The sequence below is a fragment of the Acartia tonsa genome, chromosome 6, assembly GCF_053477335.1.
Source record: "Acartia tonsa isolate MP-2025a chromosome 6, ASM5347733v1, whole genome shotgun sequence".
Lineage (NCBI taxonomy): Eukaryota > Metazoa > Arthropoda > Copepoda > Calanoida > Acartiidae > Acartia > Acartia tonsa.
The window spans coordinates 37,937,604-37,962,534 of record NC_137265.1 but is presented as its reverse complement, the minus strand read 5'-3'; the positions used below and the strand labels follow the sequence as shown (position 1 = coordinate 37,962,534).

Here is a 24,931-nt window from a genome sequence, read left to right as displayed (position 1 = left end):
ATTCAAGATAAAATTTGATTATAAGAAACACTTTTTGTAAGCAAACTAATGATTATATTCATGCAAATGATTTTACTTTTAAGCTTCTTGGAATATAAATGATTCCATTTGTCAAATAATCCTGATATAATCCCATTTTCTCTCCTACATACACACAAAGTTACAGTTACACACACACATATCAAGAAATCTTTTGGTTAAACCAAATATTCAGAAATTTGAGTAAAAACCTGAATATTTTGGTGAAAGTTGTGGTCTTATAAGGAAAATAGATTAGATTTATTTTGGAAAAAATGATTGTTACAAGGTGGAAATAGCATTAATTTAAAAATGTAATTTTTTCTTGTGCCCAGTTTTTAACAAACTAAAATTAATTTGCAGTTCCCTTATTCTGAAACATTAAAATTTCATTTAGACCAAAAGTTTTATATTTCAAATATTTTCCTTCTTTTCCAGACATACTCTAATGTGGCCAATATTATCTGAAAAATAATTGGATTTGACATGAAATTTAAGGAAGAAAATTTTCTATTGGTGCATCAGTGCACAATATTTTCTTTCTATTTAACCATTAAACTTTTTATTAAACCATAACTTTGGTAATGTTTGCTTTGTAGGGGAAATATATTTACAAAACATAAATTCTAATATAAATAATAATTCAGAGGAAATTGTTGGAAGACTTTAAAGAATTGTCTGACATTAGAAATGAAAATAATGGACTGTAACCTTTTTCACTGCTTCTTGCCAAAAATATTTTATGTTCAATTTATCTTTGTGTAAGGCAACCCCTTTTTGTCTGATAGTGACGTACAAATTATTTTATTTCATGTTTTTGTATTGGTTAGACTTAGCCAAAGATTGTAGAAAAATGAAAGTTTATCAAAAATTTTCAGATGACATATCGTAATAACTTATAATGATATGATGATTAACAGCAGCAGCATGGACCACAGTGCATTAGAATCCTGTACAGCTGCTTCACCCACAGGAGGAGCCAATCAGGGTGTGGGGTGTGATCAGAAAAAGGATATTATTGTTAGCTTAAGTGATGGTGGCACAACTAAAAATACTCTGACTCCTCAGGGCAGCAACTCTAGTACAACACCTAATGGTAATAAGGATCTGCTTCACATGAAAGGTAATTCAAAATAAACACATATTCATCCTTTTCTAATTTGAATCTGATACCTATACCTGTAATTATAGATTTTCCTAAAATCATTAAGATCTTATTTTCTTCAAGAATGTCATTTATTTTACACCTACTATTACTTTTTCTTTCCTATTATCATTTTTTTTTCACTAACAGCAAAAATATTCAAAATTTATATTTTGTATTTATAGCATAAATAAATTGGAAATAGTTTTCAGTGACAGGTATCCAATAATCAGCTCTCTCTCACACATACCCCCTGCCATCAACTGTTTCACTTTTATTTACTTCCAATTTATTAAATGGTTCTAATTATAGTTTTTTGCACAAACAAATTGTTATGTAAATAAATTTTTCTCAGAGTGAGAGTTTTTTTAACTTCTCTATTTTCTCATCTGTTCTGTTAATTTTTAAAAAGACATAGTTGCATTAAAAATATAATAGAAAAATCCTATCATGTAAAGTTGTAAGGATTTGTGTCGGTCTGTACAGATCTAAATATGACTGAAATTATTAAGATTTCATTGCAATGTATCTTGATATAGGTACTGGGCAGGTTTTTAGATACATGGATGCTAGGGGCTAAGCAAGTAATGCATCAATACTTAATTTGATATAGATATTGAAATATAGCAGAAATAACTCTAAAAATATATTTCTTTACAATTCTACATTTCTTGAAAATCATTTATCATTTGTAATGGAAAATATCTCATATGATACCTATTTTTTTATTAATAAAAATATTATATTACATTGCACTTCTGAAAAACATACAGATTGTATTGGAAACCTGATTACTACTTGTGGTGGGTCAGATGCTTGTTAGTCTCAGGGAAATTAACCTTTTACAATTTTAAAAATCAGCTGAAAGTCTAAACCTGAGCCAAACATGGCAATCCCTCTTTTCTAAAAAAATTTCAAGGCATCCAAATGAGTTTAAATTTGAGGCTTAGTCGTGGCTGCCGAGCCCTGAGAACAACACTTATAGCCAAATTTATTTATAAAGTCTAAAAGAATTATGCATTCAAACTTATGCAGACAACAAAGATTTTGTTTTTTTGTATGTTTTTTTGTAATTAAAGTATATTTAACTTATGTTAGATCTACTTAAGTTAATATAAATTATAATTCTAATTTAGTTCAAAGTTGGGTATGATGTTACTCTTGGAATAATTAATATTAATTCTCTACTATGTACATACAATTCATTGAAATGCAAATGTAATTATAAATAGTTTATAATGAGTTACTGTGATATTTAAATAAACGTTTTTTGAGTTTTTTAAATAGATTTGTTAAATAACTCCACATGTTTTCTTTTGTTATAAAAGAATTTTTATGTTTTTCCCTCAAAACAGCCAAAGCCATTTGTGTTTAGTGTTGTTAAAAAAAAACATTAGCATATCTAATCTTTGCTAGAATATGTTCATTATTAATATTCATAGGTATACAGTTTCTACTTTCTGATGAAAAGACACGTTTAATATCAAACATTAACTTAAACTGGTGAAAATTTATTTATAATGGGTAACATTTATCAAACTTGGTTAAGGTACACTTCAGGGATCTTAAGGGATAAGACAACGGCGGATTAATTGATGTACCGAATGATGATGCACAAAATTACCCCTTCTGTAGACTGATTACAATTAGTGGTTAAAACGTTGGACACTCAACTTAATAAACCAACCAATTAAAATTTAATGACAGTACCCAAAGTTGTTAATCTTTTGAATAAGAAAACTTTATCATAAAACTTTGGGGACTATAAACTGCCCAATGTCTCCTCCCTCCATGGGTACACTTACTCTTCCAACATTGAATATAACTTGATGTGACAAGGTCATAAATGCAAATAGTTCAATGTTAATATTCACTTTACTACTCAATGTACATCATCACGGTGAAAGGATTGGCCTAATAAGGGGGGGGGGGGGGGGGTTTTAATGCAACCATCCCGTAATCAATGTATAATTGGCACTTAGAATTCGAAAATCGATCTGAAATTTTGCATGAGTAATCCTTGGTAGGTCTATTTTCCCTAAATCGAACAAAAAGTTGGAAAAGTAACGGCTGGCAGCTGGCGGCTCAGCTGTTTAGCCGTTTTTTGCCTATTTTCAGGGCAAATTCATCATTAATTACGTAGGAATCAACTTTTAAAAACATATTTTTGGTTTAATTCATGTTAAATGATAACAATAACCATTTTTTAAATTTCTAGTACCAGCTGCTAAACGGCTAGAACCGGCTGAAAACGGCTGGGAGCCGCCAAGAGTATGAAGAGTAGTTAGGGCATGTGACATGTCTAGGGGTAGGTTTTTATGGTTGCTGAGCTCAGAAATGCTACCAAAAATAGTGGCGGCCCATCCATATGGCAGCTGGTTAACAGCTGCAGCTCAGCTGGGAGCGGCCAAGAGTAGAATCAGTAGATAGGGCTTGTGACGTGTCTAGGGGTAGGTTTTTATGGGTGCTGAGCTCAATTCTACTACAAAAAATAGAAGCAGCCTAACCATATGGCAGCTGGGTAACGGCCGCAGCTCAGCTGGGAGTGGCCAATAGTAGAATGAGTAGGTTTAGCTTGTGACATGTCTAGGGGTAGGTTTTTAGGGGTGCTGAGCTCAAAAATACTGCCAAAAATAGTGGCCGCCCATCCATATGGCAGCTGGGTAACGGCCACAGCTCACCTTTAAGCGGCCAAGAGTAGAATGAGTAGATAGGGCTTGTGACGTGTCTAGGGGTAGGTTTTTATGGGTGCTGAGCTCAATACTACTACCAAAAATAGAAGCAGCCCATCCATATGGCAGCTGTGTAATGGCCGCAGCTCACCTTAGAGCGGCCAAGAGTATGAAGAGTAGATAGGGCTTGTGACATGTTTAGGGGTAGGCTTGTGACATGTCTATTGCCTAGGGGTAGGTTTTTATGGGTGCTAAGCTCAAAAATGCTACCAAAATTAGTGGTGGCCCATCCATATGGCAGCTGGGTTAAAGCTGCAGCTCAGCTGGGAGCGGCCAAGAGTAAATTGAGTAGATAGGGCTTGTGACGTGTCTAGGGGTAGGTTTTTATGGGTGCTGAGCTTAATACTACTACCAAAAATAGAAGCTGCCCATCCATATTGCAGCTGGGTAACGGCCGCAGCTCACCTAAGAGCGGCAAGGAGTATGAAGAGTAGATAGGGCTTGTGACATGTTTAGGGGTAGGTTTTTATGGTTGCTGAAATCAAAAATGCTACCAAAAATAGTGGCAGCCCATCCATATGGCAGCTGGGTAACAGCTGCTGCTCAGCTGGGAGCGGCCAAGAGTAGAATCAGTAGATAGGGCTTGTGCCGTGTCTAGGGGTAGGTTTTTATGTGTGCTGAGCTCAATACTACTACAAAAATTAGTGGCAGCCCATCCATATGGCAGCTGGGTAACGGCTGCAGCTCAGCTGAGAGCGGCCAAGAGTAGAATGTATGCATAGGGCTTGTGACGTGTCTAGGGGTAGGTTTTTAGGGGTGCTAAGCTCAAAAATACTACCATAAATAGGGGCGGCCCATCCCTATGGCAGCTGGGTAACAGCTGCAGCTCAGCTGGGAGCGGCCAAGAGTAGAATCAGTAGATAGGGCTTGTGCCGTGTAAAGGGGTAGGTTTTTATGTTTGCTGAGCTCAATACTACTACAAAAATAGTGGCGACCAATCCACATGGCAGCTGGGTAGCTCAGCTGAGAGCGGCCAAGAGTAGAATGAGTAGATAGGGCTTGTGACGTGTCTAGGGGTAGGTTTTTAGGGGTGCTGAGCTCAAAAATACTACCAAAAATAGAGGCGGCCCGTCACTATGGCAGCTGGGTAACAGCTGCAGCTCAGCTGGGAGCGGCCAAGAGTAGAATCAGTAGATAGGGCTTGTGCCGTGTCTAGGGGTAGGTTTTTATGTTTCCTGAGCTCAATACTACTACAAAAATAGTGGCGACCAATCCAAATGGCAGCTGGGTAACGGCTGCAGTACTCATTCTACTCTTGGCCGCTCCCAGCTGAGCTGTAGCTGTTACCCAGCTGCCATGTGGATTGGTCGCCACTATTTTTGGTAGCAGTTTTGAGCTCAGCAACCATAAAAACCTACCCCAAAACATGTCACAATCCCTATCTACTCAATCTACTCTTGGCCACTCCAAGGTGAGCTGCGGCCGTTACCCAGCTGCCATATGGATGGGCGGCCACTATTTTTGGTAGTATTTTTGAGCTCAGCACCCCTAAAAACCTACCCCTAGACACGTTACAAGCCCCATCTACTCATTCTACTCTTAGCCGCTCCCAGCTGAGCAGCGGCCGTTACCCAGCTGCCATATGGATGAGCTGCTACTATTTTTTGTAGTAGTATTGAGCTTAGCACCCATACAAACCTACCCCAAGACACGTCACAAGCCCCATCTACTTATTCTACTCTTGGCCGCTACCAGCTGAGCTGCAGCTGTTACCCAGCTGCCATATGGATGGGCTGCCACTATTTTTGGTAGCTTTTTTGAGCTCAGCAACTATAAAAACTTACCCCTAGACATGTCACATGCCCTATCTACTCATCATACTCTTGGCGGCTCCCAGCCGTTTTCAGCCGGTTCTAGCCATTTAGCAGCTGGCACTAGAAATTTTAAAAATGGTTATTGCTATCATTTAACATGAATTAAACCAAAAATATGTTTTTAAAAGTTGATTCTTACGTAATTAATGATGAATTTGCCCTGAAAATAGGCAAAAAACGGCTAAACGGCTGAGCCGCCAGCTGCCAGCCGTTACTTTTCCAACTTTTTGTTCGATTTAGGGAAAATAGACCTACCAAGGATTACTCATGCAAAATTTCAGATCAAAATTCGAATTCTAAATGCCATTTATACATTGATTACGAGATGGTTGCATTAAAAACCCCCCCCTTATATCAAATCATTGTATATACAGTAGTAAGGTCTTTTGTCTGAAGCTTAGGATCTCGGGAAATACCCAGTTCTCCCCTAGTTACCAGGGGTGCAACCTCTAGTCAACTTTAAAGTAAATAATTTTATTTAAATTACATTTTTATACACATTTTAATTAAAATGGTTCATACTTGGTAAAGTTAAGTTCAGCTGATTTTCAAAATAAAGTGCAACAATTTCCTTCTTTTTTACGTTAAAAATTTTTTATTCAATTAAGTAATCTATCCATATTTTGCTATACCTTGATCTCTGATTGTACATAGTATACCTGAGTTTAGCAAAGAATGGGGGAAATAAAGTTTATGCATTCAGAGTTAATAGAGTTTAGGCTTTGGATACATATTTAAATAGATCCCTGGAAGGCCAACATTTTACAACATTATGAGCAACAATTACATAGTGCTATATAAATATGTATACTAGGGTGGGTCGATTTTGGACATTTTTATCTGAGACCTAAGCCGGAACTTGCACATGATTATTAAAAATATAATACACCTCATGATAATTTAAAATCTATTTTTAAAATGTTTTTTAGACTTAAGATAAATATTAAATTGTCCAGGGGTGTATTATACTTATAAGATTATGTGCAAGTTCCAGCTCGATAAAAATGTCCAAAATCGACCCACCCTCATGTATACTAGGTGTGTATAGTGTATTTGACAGAATATTCCTCACTCAATTTTAATTTTCCCTGTTATTTAATTATACTGCAAGAAGTTTGTATAACACAAGAGAATGATACAAACTATTTTTTAATTATTGAAAATTTGCTGCAAAGAGATACAGTAGATACTAACTTTAGAGTTTAGATAAAAAGTATTTCGCACCGTTTGTGGTACAATGTTACTTGAATATATCATTTCTTAAATACCCAAGTAATTTACAGTTTGCTAGAGGAACAAATGCTTTACATCATCATTACAATTGATATAAGAAAGCCAAAAATGATCAGTATAGCAAAAAGTAAACAATGCTGTTTTCTAAAGACCAATTTTACGTGTGTTTTTATGTCAATGCACACTGTTTGCCGCCAGCCGCTTTAAAGTTCTTTTTATTGGACAAATGTTATATTCCTTTAACATTTTACTGTAAATTGTACAAGATCCAATATTCCATCTATGAACCAAATTGACAGATCTTAACTTTATAGTTCCTTTATGTAAATTAAACTTCACATTTAATGTCTATGAATGTTCTTTCAGAAAACAAAGATATTTTCTTCTGAAAAAGGTAAAGAAAACTATGATTTATGGCCTGACAAGTTTTTAAGGCCATAAATTTCTTTATATAATATGGCATTTAAGTGTTACTTAACATAATTTATACAGTACATAATGTTTTTTTCCTTTATTTAAAATTTATTATATCCTTTATATAGAAAAATGTTTTTTTTGAGAATATGATCTTTAAAAATGGAAGATTCTATTTGATTGTTGGTTGGGCAGATTATTTAATTCCTCAATACCTAGTAGGTGGTAGGGTAGCTTCTGCTGAATAATTTAAATTTCGTGAAAATATTTTTTTTCTTCTGTTTTATATAATTTACTAGCGGCTACGTCCCTAGAGGCCTCTAGGGACACTAAAAATTGTTTCTTCCGCAGAGCGGCGTTTTTTTAGAATTTTATTTTGTCGATTTCTCTGAGGAGGGTGGTGGTATCCTACCCTAAAATAGTTATAAACCTTCCCTGGACCTATGAGAAACTACCCTGTTAAGGAGAACCTGATCAGTTAGCGAGATCCTTCGGTACAGACAAACATCATGTTACTTTATTATAAGGATTCAATGCATTGGATAATTTGAAATTTCTAGAAAATAATCATATTTCACATCCAAACATTTTAACAAATGTAATTCTCATAGAATTGTATGGATTCACTTTTCCTCATAACTGGTATTATCCTGTTTGTTTTTATTACTTTTATGAAAACTGGTTTTCATCCTTTTGTGAATACTTCCCCTTTGCCCATTGATGAGCAATGTTAAATTATTTAGAAATGCAGTATTTAAAAAGTTTTATCTAGAATTCTAAATGTGTGCACCTGGACGTACAATTGTATGTACTGAGATGCATGTTCTAGGCATTAAGGGATAGGACAATGGATGATTAATTAACTTTGTGTAAAACTAAGCCATTGATAGATGAAAACTATTTAAGATAGAAGTTATATGAGAAGGTTAAATTAATTTTAGCACCTTTGTCCTCTCCCTCCCTGAACAAATGCAGATGGTATTTTCCCTTTCAATGAATTTTCTCATTTTATTGTACACAAAAATATAATAACATCAGATTTTTGGTTTATGCATATTTTTCAATGAAAAAAAATTCAATTTTCTTTAATAGAAAAATTTAGTAAGTACATGAAATAATATTTTAACATTTTTTCCCTTTCATTGTTATGTCAATAAACAATGTTTTAACTAATAATAACAATATTATAAATATCCTTGACTTTAGTTTTTGTGACAAGTGCAAATTTTAATAGAAATAATAACAAAATTAAGATAATAATTAAATATCAAACTCCCTTTAGTCTCTTATATGCCATACTAATAGCTCCTTATTGCTACTAAGGAATTTAAATCTTACAATAAGCTAATTATTGAGTTTTTGGTATTGTCCCTTTCGTGACAATGCCTCTTAAGCGCGTTTCGTTGTATTTTAACAGTAGCTTTTCCCCTATTTCTAGCCCGTGCGGGGTGCTCTAACACTGCGGGGCCAATTGCCTAGCCCTGCTGGGCAATCACCTAACATAACATAACCTAACCTAAAAAAACCTAATATCAAAAGCTACTGTGAAAATTAAGAGGCGTTGCCACAAAAGGGACTATACCCGAATTTTTATTCTTTTATTGCAATTAGTTTAACATTTTTGAAATTATTTTCCAGTAAGTATGTTTGTTTGTAAGTTTGAATGTTATTTACTCTTAGTAAACAATTGTATTGTGTTGGCCTTTACATTCATACTTATTGACTCAACCCTCACCAAGTTATTCCACAGGGAGCAAAGTCCAACCATATTTAGAAGGTTCCAAATTAGTTGGCCTGAAAGGATAATTAGATTTCTTCTTTTCAAACAACTTTTTGTGGCTTTCTTCGTAGTTGTGAACAATTGCACCCTAACTTTATTATTAATAATTTTTGTACATTGTATAGCTAAGGTCATTCGAGGTTATTCTAAACAAGGATGACTAAATTAGTAATTAGTATGCTTCAGGAAAAACAAATTATACTGAATTACATTGTTACCCAAAGTTTTTAATATGTTATCTCATTCTTTGGTTCTTAAAGTTTGGGTACTTGTATTAAATTCATGGTTGGTTGATTCAAACAAGCAGTGTTTAACTTTTCTTATCAGTAATTTTAATCTACAAAAGGGTTATTAAAAGCGAAGCTTTTCTATAATTAGGGACGGTCCGTCCGTCCGTCTGTACGTCCGTCACAAACGGATAGCTTTTTTCGTTAATTTAAACAGGTTAGAATTGTCCTATCAATTCCAAACTTTGCATGATGATTCCTGTAGTAGTTAGGTACAATTTAGAAAGCTTAGCAACTCTATAATCATTACAAGAATGTCCGTAAGTCCATTATAAACATGTTGATTTTTTCACTTTTTTTAACAACAAATTTTTATGTGATCTAATCATCCGATTGATCTGATTTTTGATATGTTGATTCCTGGGACAACAAAGTATGATGTTATAAGCGACGCAACTCTATAATCAAGTCCTAAAAATGTAAGTATGTCCATTAACATTATCCTGTATCAAGCAGTTTTTCAACAAATTTACTCACAATTTTGCTTCGACCCATATACATTTATATTCTGATTATTCAGTTCTGACACTATATAAGTGTTAATGTCTGTTTGTCCTATCGTTTCAGTGCTTCGCTTTTATGGATGTTGTCATCCTTGTTTTAACAGTACTAACTTATCATACATTGTCTTATCCCTTAAAATTCTTGGTCATACCTATATATGATATTTTCTAATTGTTACACAGGTAAAAACATACGACAATTTAATTTGAAATATGAATTCTCAGGTTTATAAAGCTGAAACTTTAATTAAAAAATAAAATCATGTCAAATATAAATTGAAATTCAGTAAGCCTCAACCATGTCGCGTTTTATCATATTTTTATAAAACTTCGGGAGAATTTCCAGGCATTGATGTATAAAGATGTTAACAGTAGACCCTTAATAATTACTAAAATATACAACACTATCGTACAAACTCATTACCACCTCAAAGCCACTCTATGATTATTGCTTAAATAAAAACATTAAATAAAATGTCTTTTTTTCAATTAAAGATTGGTTATTTAAACCCACTTATCATTGACAAAAAACTAATCAGAATCACCTCTTTTTCTGGTATGAAACTCTCAAAGCCATGCATTGGACCCTAGCGGCTAACAAATTATTTTTTCATGATTTTAATTTTAATATTAGTGGAAAATTGTCTGCTATGTGATGCTACACATGATTTTTTTTAGCATGGCTGAGAACAGGTTCTAATTCAGCGGAAATTAATCGGTTTTGAAGCCATACTGGAAATAATATTCTGAACTTTACATGTAATACAAACCAATGTTACCATTCCTTTATCCTCTAAAAATTGTGAAAGAATTTCGCAGGAAGAGTTAAGTTCTCCTGTGGGATGAAATTTTCTAATGGAATTCATAGTCGGCCATGAATTTTTATATGGAAAACTTACATTTCTTAAATTTAATTTCCAATTCCTGTGTAGAGATGGAATGATCAAAATTATTTAATTTTCACATTTCAAATTAATTTTTAAGTTCAGACCAAAATTTTTTTAAAAATTATACTGAAGTACAGGATGCTTTCTGTCTTTATGTGTGTATGTCCGCTAAGATCTCTTAATCGGCTGCACCGATTGCTCCATAAATTTCCAGGAACTTTTGAATTAGTTCAGGGAAGGTTTCAGGCTATTTAAAGGGGAAGATGCGGCCTAAACTAGATATAATTGTACACATAATAACACAAATTAAACAACTTTTGTGTAAATTTTTAGTAAATTTTATTTTTTTTAATAAAGGAGGGTGGTAAGGTACATTTTCCTTTCATTTGATAATCAGATACTGCCAGAAATGTTTCTGAAAAGCAAATATCCAAGTTGAAATTGAAAAAGTTGACTGATAGCTGTGGTTGGGCTTCTATCTTTTAAGATTATCATAAAAACTTTGTAAGCAAATGATCATATAAAACTTATATCTGCCACATGTAGCAAATTGCACAAGTTTAAATGGAAAGTCTGATATTTCCTTTTCTTATTTGATCATGATTCATACTAAAAATTGATGAATTGATTTCGACTGTTGCTTTTATTTTCTTTGTTGGTAAAAATTCCTTTAATTTCAAGCACACAATAAACATAACATTTTTTATAATTATCATATTTTACTTCTACAAAAGTTAGGAGGACAAAGGTTTTCTTTTAAAATAGAAATAAATCTAATCATTGAATAATTAACCTCAAATAATACTATTCTTGAACAGTGTCCTTTAAAGGTAAGATTTGTAGCAAAGTTTATTTGCAATTATAAAAATAATAAAACATAAGTACAAATCTCAAAGGTAAATGTGATTTTAGGATTTATGTTCTTTTATAAGTAAAATAGCTGCACATCCGTTTTAATCTTGTGAAAGATATAAACAAAACTAAATCTCTCCTATACCTACAACTTGTAGTCAAATCACTCTTCAGATGGACATAGCTCTTCAAAATCATATATCTTTATCACAAAAATATTTAGTTACAATTAGGGAATGGAATAACTTATTTTTAGTACCGACGCTACTTTATAATTTAAACTCTGTTTGCAGGTCTCTATGGTGAAACATTTTTGAGGAAACGTGATTTTCTCTGTCTCTATTCAAGATAGACGGCTAAAAATATTTGTGAAGATTCCCTGTACCAATGAATATCCGTTAAATAATCTATTTGGCCGTTTGACTTTTTCCCTCTTTTTTTATGGCCAAACGTATTTGTCCATTTTTTTCGAGCTTGTTGCCATCCTTGTTGTTTACATGAATTTAAACAAATGAAACTTGTATACATAGGTCCTGTACTAAGACCCATAATTCAAAAGAAGGAGAGCACCCTTTGTCCATCCAACAATAGTTAATTAAGACTAATCAAATCTTATATATACCTTCTACAATTTAGGCTTCTCAGCACTAATTAAAAACTAAGAATTACATCCAGAAAATAAAAAGAAATAATGTTCCAGGTTTTAGGATTAAAATAGGTTCATTTCACGGATAAGGGTTTTATCCATTTTTCTTCTAAATTACCCTTAGCTCTTTTGTTACCTTGATACTTATGAAAAAATTGTCATATGATCACTCGGATATTTGCATGTTCTCTATTGAAGTGTACTTACAGCGGGCTAAAATAACGATATCCCCCAATCCACCACTTTTACCCCAATTTTTTTGGATGAACAAACTGACCAATAAATTGTTTCCTTGTTAGCAACCTAAATTGATGACAATTTTCCCCCTGTCACAATATATTTTACATATTCCACGAACATTCTACATCCAATTTTGAAAATAATTTTCCTTGACGCAGACTAATTTATCCATTATTCCTGATTTTTGGTGAAAGATTTATTAAGAAGAATGAGGAAAGGTTGCATCAAAGATTTCTGCATTTTTGGCGAGAAAACTTTTTAATATTGTCGGTCGTTTCTTACGGTATAAGAATGTTAATTAAAATAATTCTTCATTTATTATTACTTAGATATTACACCAGATTTTGATGTTCTCTAAGTAAAAATCTCTTAGCTAGCTAAAATAATGATCCTACCCCGACCAACGAGCTGACCAATAAATGATGTTCATGTTAGCAACCTAAATTGCCGACGCTTTTTCCCTGTCATAATATCCACGTATATTCATTAATAAAAGGGAGGGGGCGAAAGTGACACTTTTTGAAACCAAAACTAAAAGTTAAAGGAACTCAACTAAAAAAAAGAGTTACAGGTCTGACATTTTGCATGGCAGTTGCTTTTTAGGGGTACAATATGGAACTGTAAAGAAACGGCGTCGCAACCGCCGAAAACCGCCGAGAAAAGGCAAAAAAAATTCGGCGGGAAACGGCGGTTTTTGGCGGTTGCGCCGCCGTTTCTTCGCAGTTCCATATTTTACCCCTATAAAGCAACTGCCATGTAAAATCTCAGACCTGTAACTCTTTTTTTAGTTGAGTTCCTTTGTTTACTTTTAGTTTTGGTTTCAAAAAGTGTCACTTTCGCCTCCCCCCTTTTATTTCATTTAAGATTTTCTACAATTAATAGTTGTACTTATTATGTTTTAGTCATTACAATACAATTTACTAGTTGCTCAGCTATTTAAATTTTACCATCTAGGTAATCTGCCTGGATTTGAACTATAACCCCGCAGGGTCCTAAATCACCTGGTAGCCATACAGATTTGGAACTAATGTCCAATTCTAATATAAATAAAACAATGTCTAGAAACTGTTGTATAATCTTAATTAATAATTTTTTATTGTTATACTTCTCATTATATACCTAACTACTTTGGTTAATTTATGTTTTATTGACTTATTTTTTTCTTTTCAGGTAAGGACAAAGGATGTACCAGCCTTTTGAGGGTAATATTCATATTGTATGTATATTTAATGTATATTGTATTTGTATTACTTGTATGTATACAATTTATATTAAGGATATAGATGATGAAATGTTAAATATGTAGGGGACCTTTAAAACAACGTATTCTGCTGAGCTCTCATAACCCCATCCCTTAAAAAAAACTCTAGATCAGGACAGGTTAGGTTAGGTTATATTTGGTTCTGGTTAACCTCGCATTGTCTTGGCTCTCCCGAAGGGGTTAGTCTTAGAGAACTGGGAATTTATTTTTAATATAAAGGGAGCGGTATAAAGTTATAATTGCTCAATCGGCACTTTGTAATGAAATATCTACGCGCAATTGATGACTAAAAGTCAGGGATGTATACAAAAATTGTTCACGTTTTACCATCTTAATCCTTTTAATTTTACAACCTGTATTAGGGTTTATAAAACAGCTATATCAATGTAATAAAATTGGCTATAACAATTCTAATATTTTACCATATTGCAACTCTCTCTTACTTTTTCTTCAATTTTGATAAGAGATATTAAAAGCAAATATTTTTTAGTAGGTACGCTTGCAAAATTTAAGTAGGAAAAGTGAGAATAAAAAATTCTTAAAGGAATCCAATATTTTCAAGGCATGTGTCCTGTACTTAACAGGGAGGGATTTTTATCCTGAATAGAAAACTATTTTGTCTCCTATTTTTGATACAGTAGACGGTATTAGAATCAGAAAAAGACAGCTCTTAGAAGAAAGAAAATCAAAAGTGAAAAAAAGAAGAAAAAATCCAGGAAAATAAATATTTCTTTATCTTACTTTTTAAAAGCGAAGCTTTTCTATACTTCGGGTCCGTCCTGGATGGTTAGCTTTTTTCCTTAATTAAATATGACTTGTTAGAAATTTCCTATCGATTTCAAACTTTGCATGTTGATTGCTAGAACATTTGGGTATGATTTGGAAGCGTGGCAACTCTATAATCGTTACCAGATTGTCCCTACTTACATTTCGTCAAACATGCTGATTTCTAACTTTTTTGACAACAAATTTTTTATGATATAATTATTCTATTGATCTGATTTTTTAATACGGATTCCTAGACCACCAAAGTACAATGTTACAATCGAAGCTTTTATGGATGTTATTATCCTTTTTTTTTTGCATATTCTACTTCTATTGTTATATGTTAAATCTTATGGTACTTTGAGATAATTTCTTAGAATGTAAAGTACAGATAAAGTTTAATATGAATAATATATCTTAATACGTTCCTCTTCAAATGTTACGATGCAAATTTAATATTTTAGTTTCAAATTAAGATACAAAATGAAATATAAAATAAATAAAATTGAACATTGATAACAAAGAGAAGCACATTTCCATCCATTTATCACAAATATATTTAAATAAACTAGGATGATAAAATCCAAATATCCAAAGCTTAACAAAAGGTACTCACAGAAAATCCCTTTTTATATTATGATTTGGAGGGTAAAAAGTGTGGGTAGTTTCTTATGCTCACCCCTGCGGGACTGCCCTGTACCCAATATAACCTAACCTAACCTAAAAATCACACAAAAAACTACCTCCTCCTTTCAAAATAAAAGATGAGGGGGTTTCTGTTCTCTACTAGCACTTTGGGGAAACCGCCTTTAAGATGGTCGGGACAATTGAATTCAATTTATAATTATGAAACTTGTAAATTTCTTAAATATTCATATTATGCTGAATATGGAATAACCAAGACGGTTATAGAGATGCCTTAACATACAAGCGATCGCCATTCCATAATATAAAAATTATTATATTAAAAGTTAAAGTATTGAAGATCCATTTTCTTAATTAAACCTTGCTTTTACAAAAAGTTTAAAATTTATAGGGCGATTCAAACATGATTAAGTTAACGCTTGCAGAAAGGGATAGTTTCACGAAGTGCATTTAAAAAAAAATAGTGAACTGGAAGTTTTTTCTTTTTTAAATAACGTAGTAGTGCATGATATAAAGTTATTGATTAAAATTAAGAGATTTTACCAGGGATTTTCCTTAAAAAATGAGTTTTTTATTTTCAACTTTGTTGCGTGTTATATATGGCAAAAACTTTTTTGTCATAAATACAACTTTAGATAGCATTTACTAGTTAATAGAACTTTAAACTTTTTATACAACAAAATACACATAACAACAAAGAATGAACAATAAAATATTCAGTATGGTACTTAGAGTAGTGATCTTTTTATATGTCTTAGTAGAATATTTTAGGCATTTGATAGATATGATTGTGATAAAGAATTTTAACATTGACCTGACCAAACTTTTTTTATTTGACAATATCTAAAAGAGTTAGTGATTTGCAACATAAATTACATGAGAATGGTCTTTTTATATATTTATATGTTGTATGGTTAGTTGGTATTTCCGCGTGAGATAATGTGTATATTGTAAGTAAACCGGACGGTTTTCTTTATTTTTTTTTTTAAAGAATCTATAGAAAACCTGTCTTATAGTGAACTGGACGTTATTTTTTATGTTTTTTAAGTAACTCGTCCCAAGGGGAACCCCTGTTCAATTTTTTTATAACTCTTGTGAAATATGTGGAAAAAGATTATCTAAAATTGGTGTTTTGGCTATACATATTTGGAAAAAAATAGACCATTCTCATGTAATTTATGTGGCAAATCTCTTTAACTTTTTTCGATATTGTCAAATAAAAAAAGTTTGGTCTGGTCAATGTTAAAAATTCTTTAACATATAATCATATCTATCCAATGCCTAATATATTCTACTAAGACATATAAAAGTTCACTACTCTAAGTACCTTAACTCTTTAAATACACTTCATAGAACTATCCCTTTGGACGACGTTCGGACCTACCTTGAAGTAAAAAAGAATCATATTGATTATGATTTTAATATTATGCTCGAAATTTAGTATTTATAGTTTTAGCTGAAAACCAAGCACCTTAAAGTTGAAAATTTAGTTTTCCATGATAATTTACTGGGCAAAACTAATTTAAAGTTGGGGAAAGAATGATAATTAGGTTAGGTGTCTTCAGGGTGGGAGGGGACATTGGGCTGTTTATTACAATAGGCCCTAAAGTTGTAGAATAAGGTTTTCTTACTCGTTCCTTAACAACTTTAGAAACTTTTGTTAAATTTTGATTGATTGGTTCTGAAAGTTGAGTGTCCTAACGTTTCAACCACTAATTGTACTATACAAAGAGGGTAGTTTTTAAATCCTCGTTGGTGATGTACATCAATTCTTCGGCCTTTTTCTCTTCCCTGGTGTCATCAGACTTACATTCTTTCCGATTTTAACAATTTATCTTTTACTAACAGCTTAGCCCCTAGCCTCTAGGGGCTTTGCCTCTAGAGGTTTGATTAAATCAATTTTTCGTAATTTAGATTTTAAAAAAAAAATCTAAAAAAAAAATTCTTTAGGGGGGAGGAATTTTTTTTTCATTGGGGGGGGGGTTAGTCAAACCCTCTATTTTAATTTTAGTTTTAAGAAGAAATTCTTAATTTTTTTTTGGGGGGGGGGGTATTTTTAATTTTTTGGTGGGGGTTGGGGGTGTCCCACCCCCCAAGAAAATAGTTATAAACCTTTCCGGGACCTATGAGAAGCTACCCTGTAAAGGAGAACCCGATCGGTTTAGCGGGACACACAGACATCGTTCTACTTTATATTATAGATAGAAATCAGGAAGATTTAGTTCATGTTAATAGATATTGATTTTTTAACTGTCCCTAGTTAAAAGTATTTAATATTTTGGTGTATGATTTAGATGTTGATGTTATAAGAAAAATTATTTTGAAATAATATCTTTTTTTTTGGGTAGAAAGTGTGAGGTAGGATGGTTATATTCAGTTCATGGAAAAGGGTATGTGATTCTGACAAACAATTCTAAGTGAAAATTTCTCCTCAACCCCTTCCCTTTTTTCTCCCCTTCTTACTTAATTCCCTTTCAGTTACACCAAGACGCATAACCGCTACGACCGTGGCATTATTTTGTCCACTATCCAAAAAAACAAGTTTTACTCCAACAAAATATTGAATTTTCGGCAATTTCAAATCGGCTAAATAGCAGCCTCTGATTCAGATAAGGTTATCTTTTCCAGAAAGATACAGGTACAGCTTTGGATCCTGTGTAATTAATAGTCCAATGTTTTCTCCTTACCTGCTTTATACTTGCCATACCTACTTCTATGAAGTTTGATCAAAAATGATCCACTATCCCTTACTTTAAAAGTGCTAATTTATGTTTCATCGCCTTACCGAGATTATTGTAACTTGTTAGAATAATTTTCATAATTAAACCTTAAAAGCTTTTAATTTCAAATTTATAAAGTAAATATGTTTTAAAGTTTTAAAATTCTAAAACTTTAGTTTACTCTTTATACTGTGATAAACACAAAATACCAAGAATGAACGAAGTTTTTATAAAATTAGGGTAGGTCTGTATGTAACGGGTACCATTTATCGAATTTTTTTTTGCATATTAGAACTGTCCTATCAATTTCTGACGTTGTATGATGGTTCCTATGGAGTTAGACACGATTTAGAAAGCGTAGCAACTTTGTAATCGTTACCAGAAAGTAGGTACATCCATATAAAACCGCGTCTGAATTTAGAACTTCGCTTTTATGTACATTGTCATCCTTGTTAGTGTTGAAGCCACTAAATAATTTTATACATCTGTCATGTCTAAAACTTTCTCCTTAAATAGCTTCAAGTATATGTGTCATTTATATAAAATAATGTACTTATTAAGCATGTATTAAGCATCTATATTTTTCCTTTAAATTGTCAGTTTTATTTGTTGTGTTACTCATGGACATAGTTGCCCTTGTTGAAAGTAAAAATATTTTCTCGTATTCATTCGAATCCGGTGGATAGGAACCGGTTCTCATCCATACGAAAAAAATATGTCAAGCATCGTATTATATCCAGCTTTCTACGAATATAGAAATGTACAAACATAAGATTTAAACCAGTTTTTTTAGCCGGTGCCTTCGGCACCTCGGGGCTAAAAATACTAGTTTTAATCTTATAATTCTACTTTCTATATCCGCGGAAAGCCGTTTATAATACAATGCAAGAAATAACTATTATTATTTTTCCTTTCAAAATATTTCCCATTTCTATACAGAAAATATTTTTGTAAAAGTCGTCTTAGGCTGACTGTTAACTTAATAGATAGAATAATAAGGCTGGATATTAATATTTTGAAAATATATTTCAGTCATCAAAAATGATACTATTCATATTAATTTTACATCAATTTTCAGAGACTATTAAAACCATATCTTGTTCTTATAGATGAAAAAAAGAAGAGCAGTAATAAGAACATTTTTATTTGGAATATTCTGCAAAAATGTACTGTTTAGAAGACAATAAAGTACTTATTATTAACATACTTTTAAGTATGGATACGCCTTGGTTTAAAAAAGCTCTGCGCCATCAGAAAAACGAAGTTTTTTTCTCACTATTTGTTTTAAAGACTAATATTTTTTACTTTCCATTGGGACATTTTTTTTATCTTGGGAATAAAAAGTTGTTATGTTGTTCACTTGTTTCTTGTACTAAATAAATGTAATAGAATCTAAAGGGATTAGACAATGACCGATAAATTGGTGTACATCCCCAATGATGAAAAAGAAAATTATCCCTTCTAAAGATTAAATTGGTGATGAAACGTTTGAACATTCAACTTAATGAAACAACGAATCAAACTTCTCTGAAGTCCCCAAAGTTGGTAAGCTAACGATTTAGAAAATGTTATTATAAATTTTGGGGACTAGTGTAATAAACAGGCCATTGTCCTTCTCTATCTGTAATCGAATAGATTTGTAGAATAGATTATTTATTAATAAAGGGTTATTCCTGTAATGATCTTTCCAAATGTATCTTTTTAAATAAGATACAATGTTATTAAGATGTATTTAGAATATTAAACATTTAATTATACAACAATATTCTTTTTGATGATTGAGAATAAGGAAAACGCTCATAATAGTTATCTACTTAATATATATTTTCTTATTGTTTTCACGGAAAAATAATACGCAAGTTGTTGTTCAAAATAATTTTTAAGCTATCAAAGGGAGAATTCCATATGTTTTCTGTTCATTGCATCATTACGTAAGCCGAGAAAATTCATTAAACTCCTATAACTTAAATTTCCAATCCTTTCAATTCCTGTAAATCCAATATTATAATAGATAATAATGTCTGATGGTGTTACTGTTAGGGTCTATTTGTGGCTTGACAGCTTGGAACTTCAATATTTCTTTAAAATCACGTATTTCGCAAGTGAGTCACCGTTGTTTTCCCGTCATTTTTATGTTCCTAAGGTTTTCCTAAAACAACGGTTTTATAAAAGCTCTATTTAGAATTCTTATATCTTGCCTATTTATTTTAAACTCACATATTGTTGTTTAATTTTAAAAAATCACCAAAATCTAACTAAAATCTTGGATAAGTTTATTTTTACATAGTAGCTAGGCTGTACTCATTATTGCCTCTGAAGGGGGTGGTTAATGTTTAGTCAACTGCCTAAAAAGGAATTTTTTTTTGAATTTTTTTAACATTTTCAAATATTTATAAATAATTTTTACCTTTTCAGAAAGAGATAAACAGTTCTTTGCAGAATTAAAATTTACAGGCAAAAAATTGGTTTAATTTCAGAGTATACAAATGCAACAATTTTATTAGGATACATATAGTTATCAACAAATAAATAATAATAAAGGAAAAGGCACAGTTTTTTTCTAACTATTAATAACAAAATAGTTTTTCTTTAGATGTTTTTTTCCTCCTTTTAAGTTATTGTATTATCTTATATTATACTAGTCGAAACTATTTACTTTACTTTTCAGAAACTCAAATGACGCACAAAGTTAAAATTTGTAGCATTTAGAAGCTTCGCTTCTTAGAAAATATGTAAAAGAAGGCGAAATAAAAATGGTTCTGCCTACTTCTCTCTTTTTTTCTATGCCTTTGGAAAGAAGGCTTATGGGATTCCTTTTTCGTGTACACAATGTCTAAAACTTGGCAAGAAAGTGGGGGAGGGGACGGGGTGTGATAAAAGGTTTGTTGAGGGGGAGGGGGGAGTATATATTAATGCCCCTTCAAGTTTAGTAGTAGGCCTCTGACCGTGACAAGGGTCGCGAGAAAGATACTTCTATAGAATATAATTTTCTTCCCAGAGCCACGCAATCTTTCTTTCTTTCTCCGTGATTATTTCTTCCGACCATCTCTGTCTTAAATACGTCATCGCTCTCATGAACAGTACTTTTTTTACTAGAGGGGGGGGGGGTGGATTTACTTTTGTGGGAAAAGGGAAGTAGTGTTTACTTGGATGGTACTATACAACTTCGGGAGGATCAGTGAACGTATATCTGTGGATTATGTTTGGTTATTCTTACACTCCGACAACGGAAGACCCCCGCCCCCCCATTTACACCCTCCCCTATATCCCCACGATATTTTTATGGGTCTTTATCTTGGGGGGAGAAGGGGGGGGGATAAATTAAAGTTTTAGGGGAGCGTATTTCGGGGCTTAGGCCTGTCAAACAAGCCTTAGTAAAGTAAAAATAAACTTTATAAGTGATCAAGAATAAACAGTGAATTTTACTTTATCTGCTGGAAGAGATTTTAATAATATCGAAAAACGATAGTTTTTAATATGCTGATTGTTGCCTTTTTTTCTTCTCTCATATTAAAATCTTTAATGGGGTTTAGTACAATTTTACTATTCAAACACCTTAATCCTTATTTGGGGTATTTTTTCTAGCAGTTTGGACATGTTTTTGCTAATTTCATTTACAAAATATAACAAAACACAATCGAATTGAAATGAGCTATTAAAAGAAAATAAACCTAAAATTTATTGTTCATTAGTTACCAAATTTAGTGTTATTTTTATTGTTGAACTACAATTTAATTAATAAAAAATGTCCTTTTAGGAGCACAGCTTCTCTATAAAAGGGTATATCCGAACGTCCATAAGTCACAACATTAAAGTACTTTAGCCTCCACGGTTTCGTGATTTTTAAGTATTTTTTATAATTATTTTAATACCTACATATACTTTTCAAATTTTACCAACCTCCTGTTTTCTAAATCACTATTTACTCTTCTTTTATTTGGAATTTTCCAATGCTGCGCTATATCCGTGGACACGATAGCCAATGTGAAGTTGTCATTTATAGTTTCAGAAAGGGTGCTACTCAACAACAATGGCCCAAAGTTTGACTATGTGAAAGATGATTATATTGGGATGAGTTCACAACATATTAATAATTTTATTATAGATTCTGATTGTTCTCCTCTTTTAGGCACACATTAATTGATTTTGGAGTGTAGCTACTCATTTTTTGGGAGATGGGGGGGGGGGGGGGTAATGGACAATAAAAAGACCATTAAAAGTAAACATACATTAATATACTTATTAGAAGTGAGTGAGGGACATTGGACTGTAAATTACACTGGTACCCAAGGTTTTATAACCTTGTTTTTTATTCGTTAGCTCAAAAACTTTGAAAACTACTATGGAATTTTGCTTGTTTGATTCCAATTTATTAGTGTTACCAGCTTTTCAATCAATAATTTTTAATCTACTAAAGTGGTAATTTTGTTTTCATAATTATCCCTGTAAATATAGGTCCTTGAGTTTGAGTTGTGTGTCCTGCAAGATCTCAAAAACAATGTACTAAAAGTGAACGGTCATAGAATTTTCTGAGGACCCATTGAGTTTTAGATTTTAAAGTGAATAACATTTACAATCAATGGTTTATGTTATTTGGGAACTTAAATGACCTTATGAAACTCATGGACCTAATTGTTCTTGTTAAAAGCGAAGCTTTTCTATAATTAGAGTCGGTCCGGCCGTCCATACGTCCGTCCGAGACAGATAGCTTATATTCGTTAACTTAGGCATGTTAGAATTGTCCTATCGATTGTTTTGCATGGTAATTCCTGTAGTAGTTAGATACGATTTAGAAAGCGTAACCGCTATAATCATTACCAGAATGTCCGTACGTCCATTTTAAACATGTTGATTTTTCTACTTTTTTAACACCAAATTTTTATGTGATCTAATCATCTGATTGATCTGATTTTTGGTATGTTGATTCCTTGGACAACAAAGAACAATATTATAGGCTAAGCAACTCTATACTCAATCCTAAAAATGTAAGTATGACCATAAACATTGTCCTGTATCAGGCAGTTTTTCAACAAATTTACTTACAATTTTGCTTCGACTCTTATACTTTTATATTCTGACTATTGAGTTCAGACACTTTACAAGTGTTAATGTCCGTTTGTCCTACCGTTTCAGTGCTTCGCTTTTATGGATGTTGTCATCCTTGTTTACACTAGGTAGTGTTAGCATATTATGCAATATTATCTTCTATAATTATCTTTCTAGTGCCAAGTATTCGGAGTCCATTTTTGTGTTTGTTTAGTATTACTATTTGGCCAGGGAGGGATATTGCTGAGAAGAAAAATTTGTTCCTTCCAAATTTTTAAAAAGTTTCTTTTAAAATTGTAAATATTGTATTATTTTATTTGTTTAACATATATATTGAAAAAAACAATAAGGGTGAGGGGGGACTAGGTGATTATTTGTTCAGATGAAGTATCTCTGTCTTGTTTGGGCAAGTTTTTTTCCAGTAAGGCTTCGAAACCGATTAATATCCGCTGTATTAGAACCGGTTCTCAGCCATATTGAAGAATCATTTATAGCATTCGAGAGGCCGAAGTCTATAGCACGATGCGATAAATCACAAGAACTAAATTTGAAATTAGAGTACTGTATGGGCGTAGCCGCTGGTAAAGTATAATTTATCAAATATTTATTTGGTACAAGCTTATTAATTTAGTTTCGCTAACAGTTTTACTTCATTTCCTTTATAACCAACCAATCTAAATAAAGTTACTCCATGCCTTAAACTTTATTAAATAGTATGATATTCTAAAAAAAATACAAAAACTGTAAAATAAAACAAATTTAAATAGTTTCTTTTTCTTACATTTATAAAAGTTTGATTTTATACTGCATTGTGTATTACTAAGTACTAAACTTAAATTTATGTCATTTAATAGAATTGTAACTAATGAAAGATTTTATAATATGAAATTAGAAGGATTCCTTCTCAAATTAATCTTTATACAAATATCCTTAACTAGGAATAGATAGATCTACGTTACAAAGTTATCATTTTTATCTATATCCTCCTGTTTTTTTATTAGATTGTTCGTTGTCCGACTGTCCGATTTTTTTAGCCTTTTTATGAGTGTAAGTTATCATTTGATCAGATTTTTTTGAAACCTCGTCAATGAATAAGGACGATACGTTTTAATATTAAGAGATAGATATTCATTTTTCTACATAGTACATCCCAAAGTCAATTATAGAGATATTAGCAGGGAGGGGGGGGGGGGGGCATTGGTCTGTTTATTATACTAGTTTTATAATTAAATTTTCGGGTATAGTCCCTTTCGTAATATCGCGCCTTATGGGGCGATTCTTCGTGTTTTTCACAGTAGCTTTTCTTCTATTTCTAGCCCCTGCGGGGGGCTCTAACCCTGCGAGGCCAATTACCTAACCCTGTAGGACAATCACCTAACCCAATATAACCTAACCTAACCTAAAATAACCTATAAAAAGCCATTTTAAAAATACGACGAATCGCCACTTATGGGGTGATGTTACGAAAGGGACTATTCCCAAATTTTCTTATTTGTTGGCTCAACAACTATGTTTGGTTTAATAAGTTGAGAGTGTCCATTTGTTTCAGTAATCTAAAGAGGGGATAATTTTGTGTATTTTAATTGGGGATGTCTTATCCCTTCAGATCCCTGGATATTTGCCAGAACCTGTAATTATCTGATCTGTAAGTTGTTACTAATATCTGTTTGTGTTGGCACCTTTTTTATTTTATCATGCATTTTAGGGTATTGGGTGAAAAATAATTAAAAAATTCTTTTTTTCCAATGATATACATGAATTTTTACCTTTTCTTCATTTTGATTTTCTTTAAAATCTTTGCATTGTATTTTTTGTGGCTTGGATTAATTAAAAATTTTGTTAAATCTTTTCATATCCATATTGAATAATAAGCATTGTCTTGCAATCCAAGGATCTTAAGTGATAAGGGACAATAATTGATGTACAATCCAAATCAGGATCAAG

General features: G+C 32.3%; 1 protein-coding gene across 2 annotated transcripts in view; it reads left to right on the top strand.

The window, feature by feature from the left end:
• Positions 1-24,931, top strand: part of kcc (solute carrier family 12 member kcc) — a 221,266-nt gene that overhangs the window by 42,950 nt on the left and 153,385 nt on the right. Inside the window, exon 1 of one of the 2 annotated variants that reach the window (XM_080164714.1) lies at positions 901-1,141. The exons of the other annotated variant lie outside the window; for it this stretch is intronic. Within the exon in view, the coding sequence (XP_080020840.1) occupies positions 925-1,141 (217 nt within the window). The 5' untranslated portion in view covers positions 901-924. Of the gene's footprint in view, positions 1-900; positions 1,142-24,931 lie in introns of those variants that run through there. 2 annotated transcript variants of the gene reach the window in all.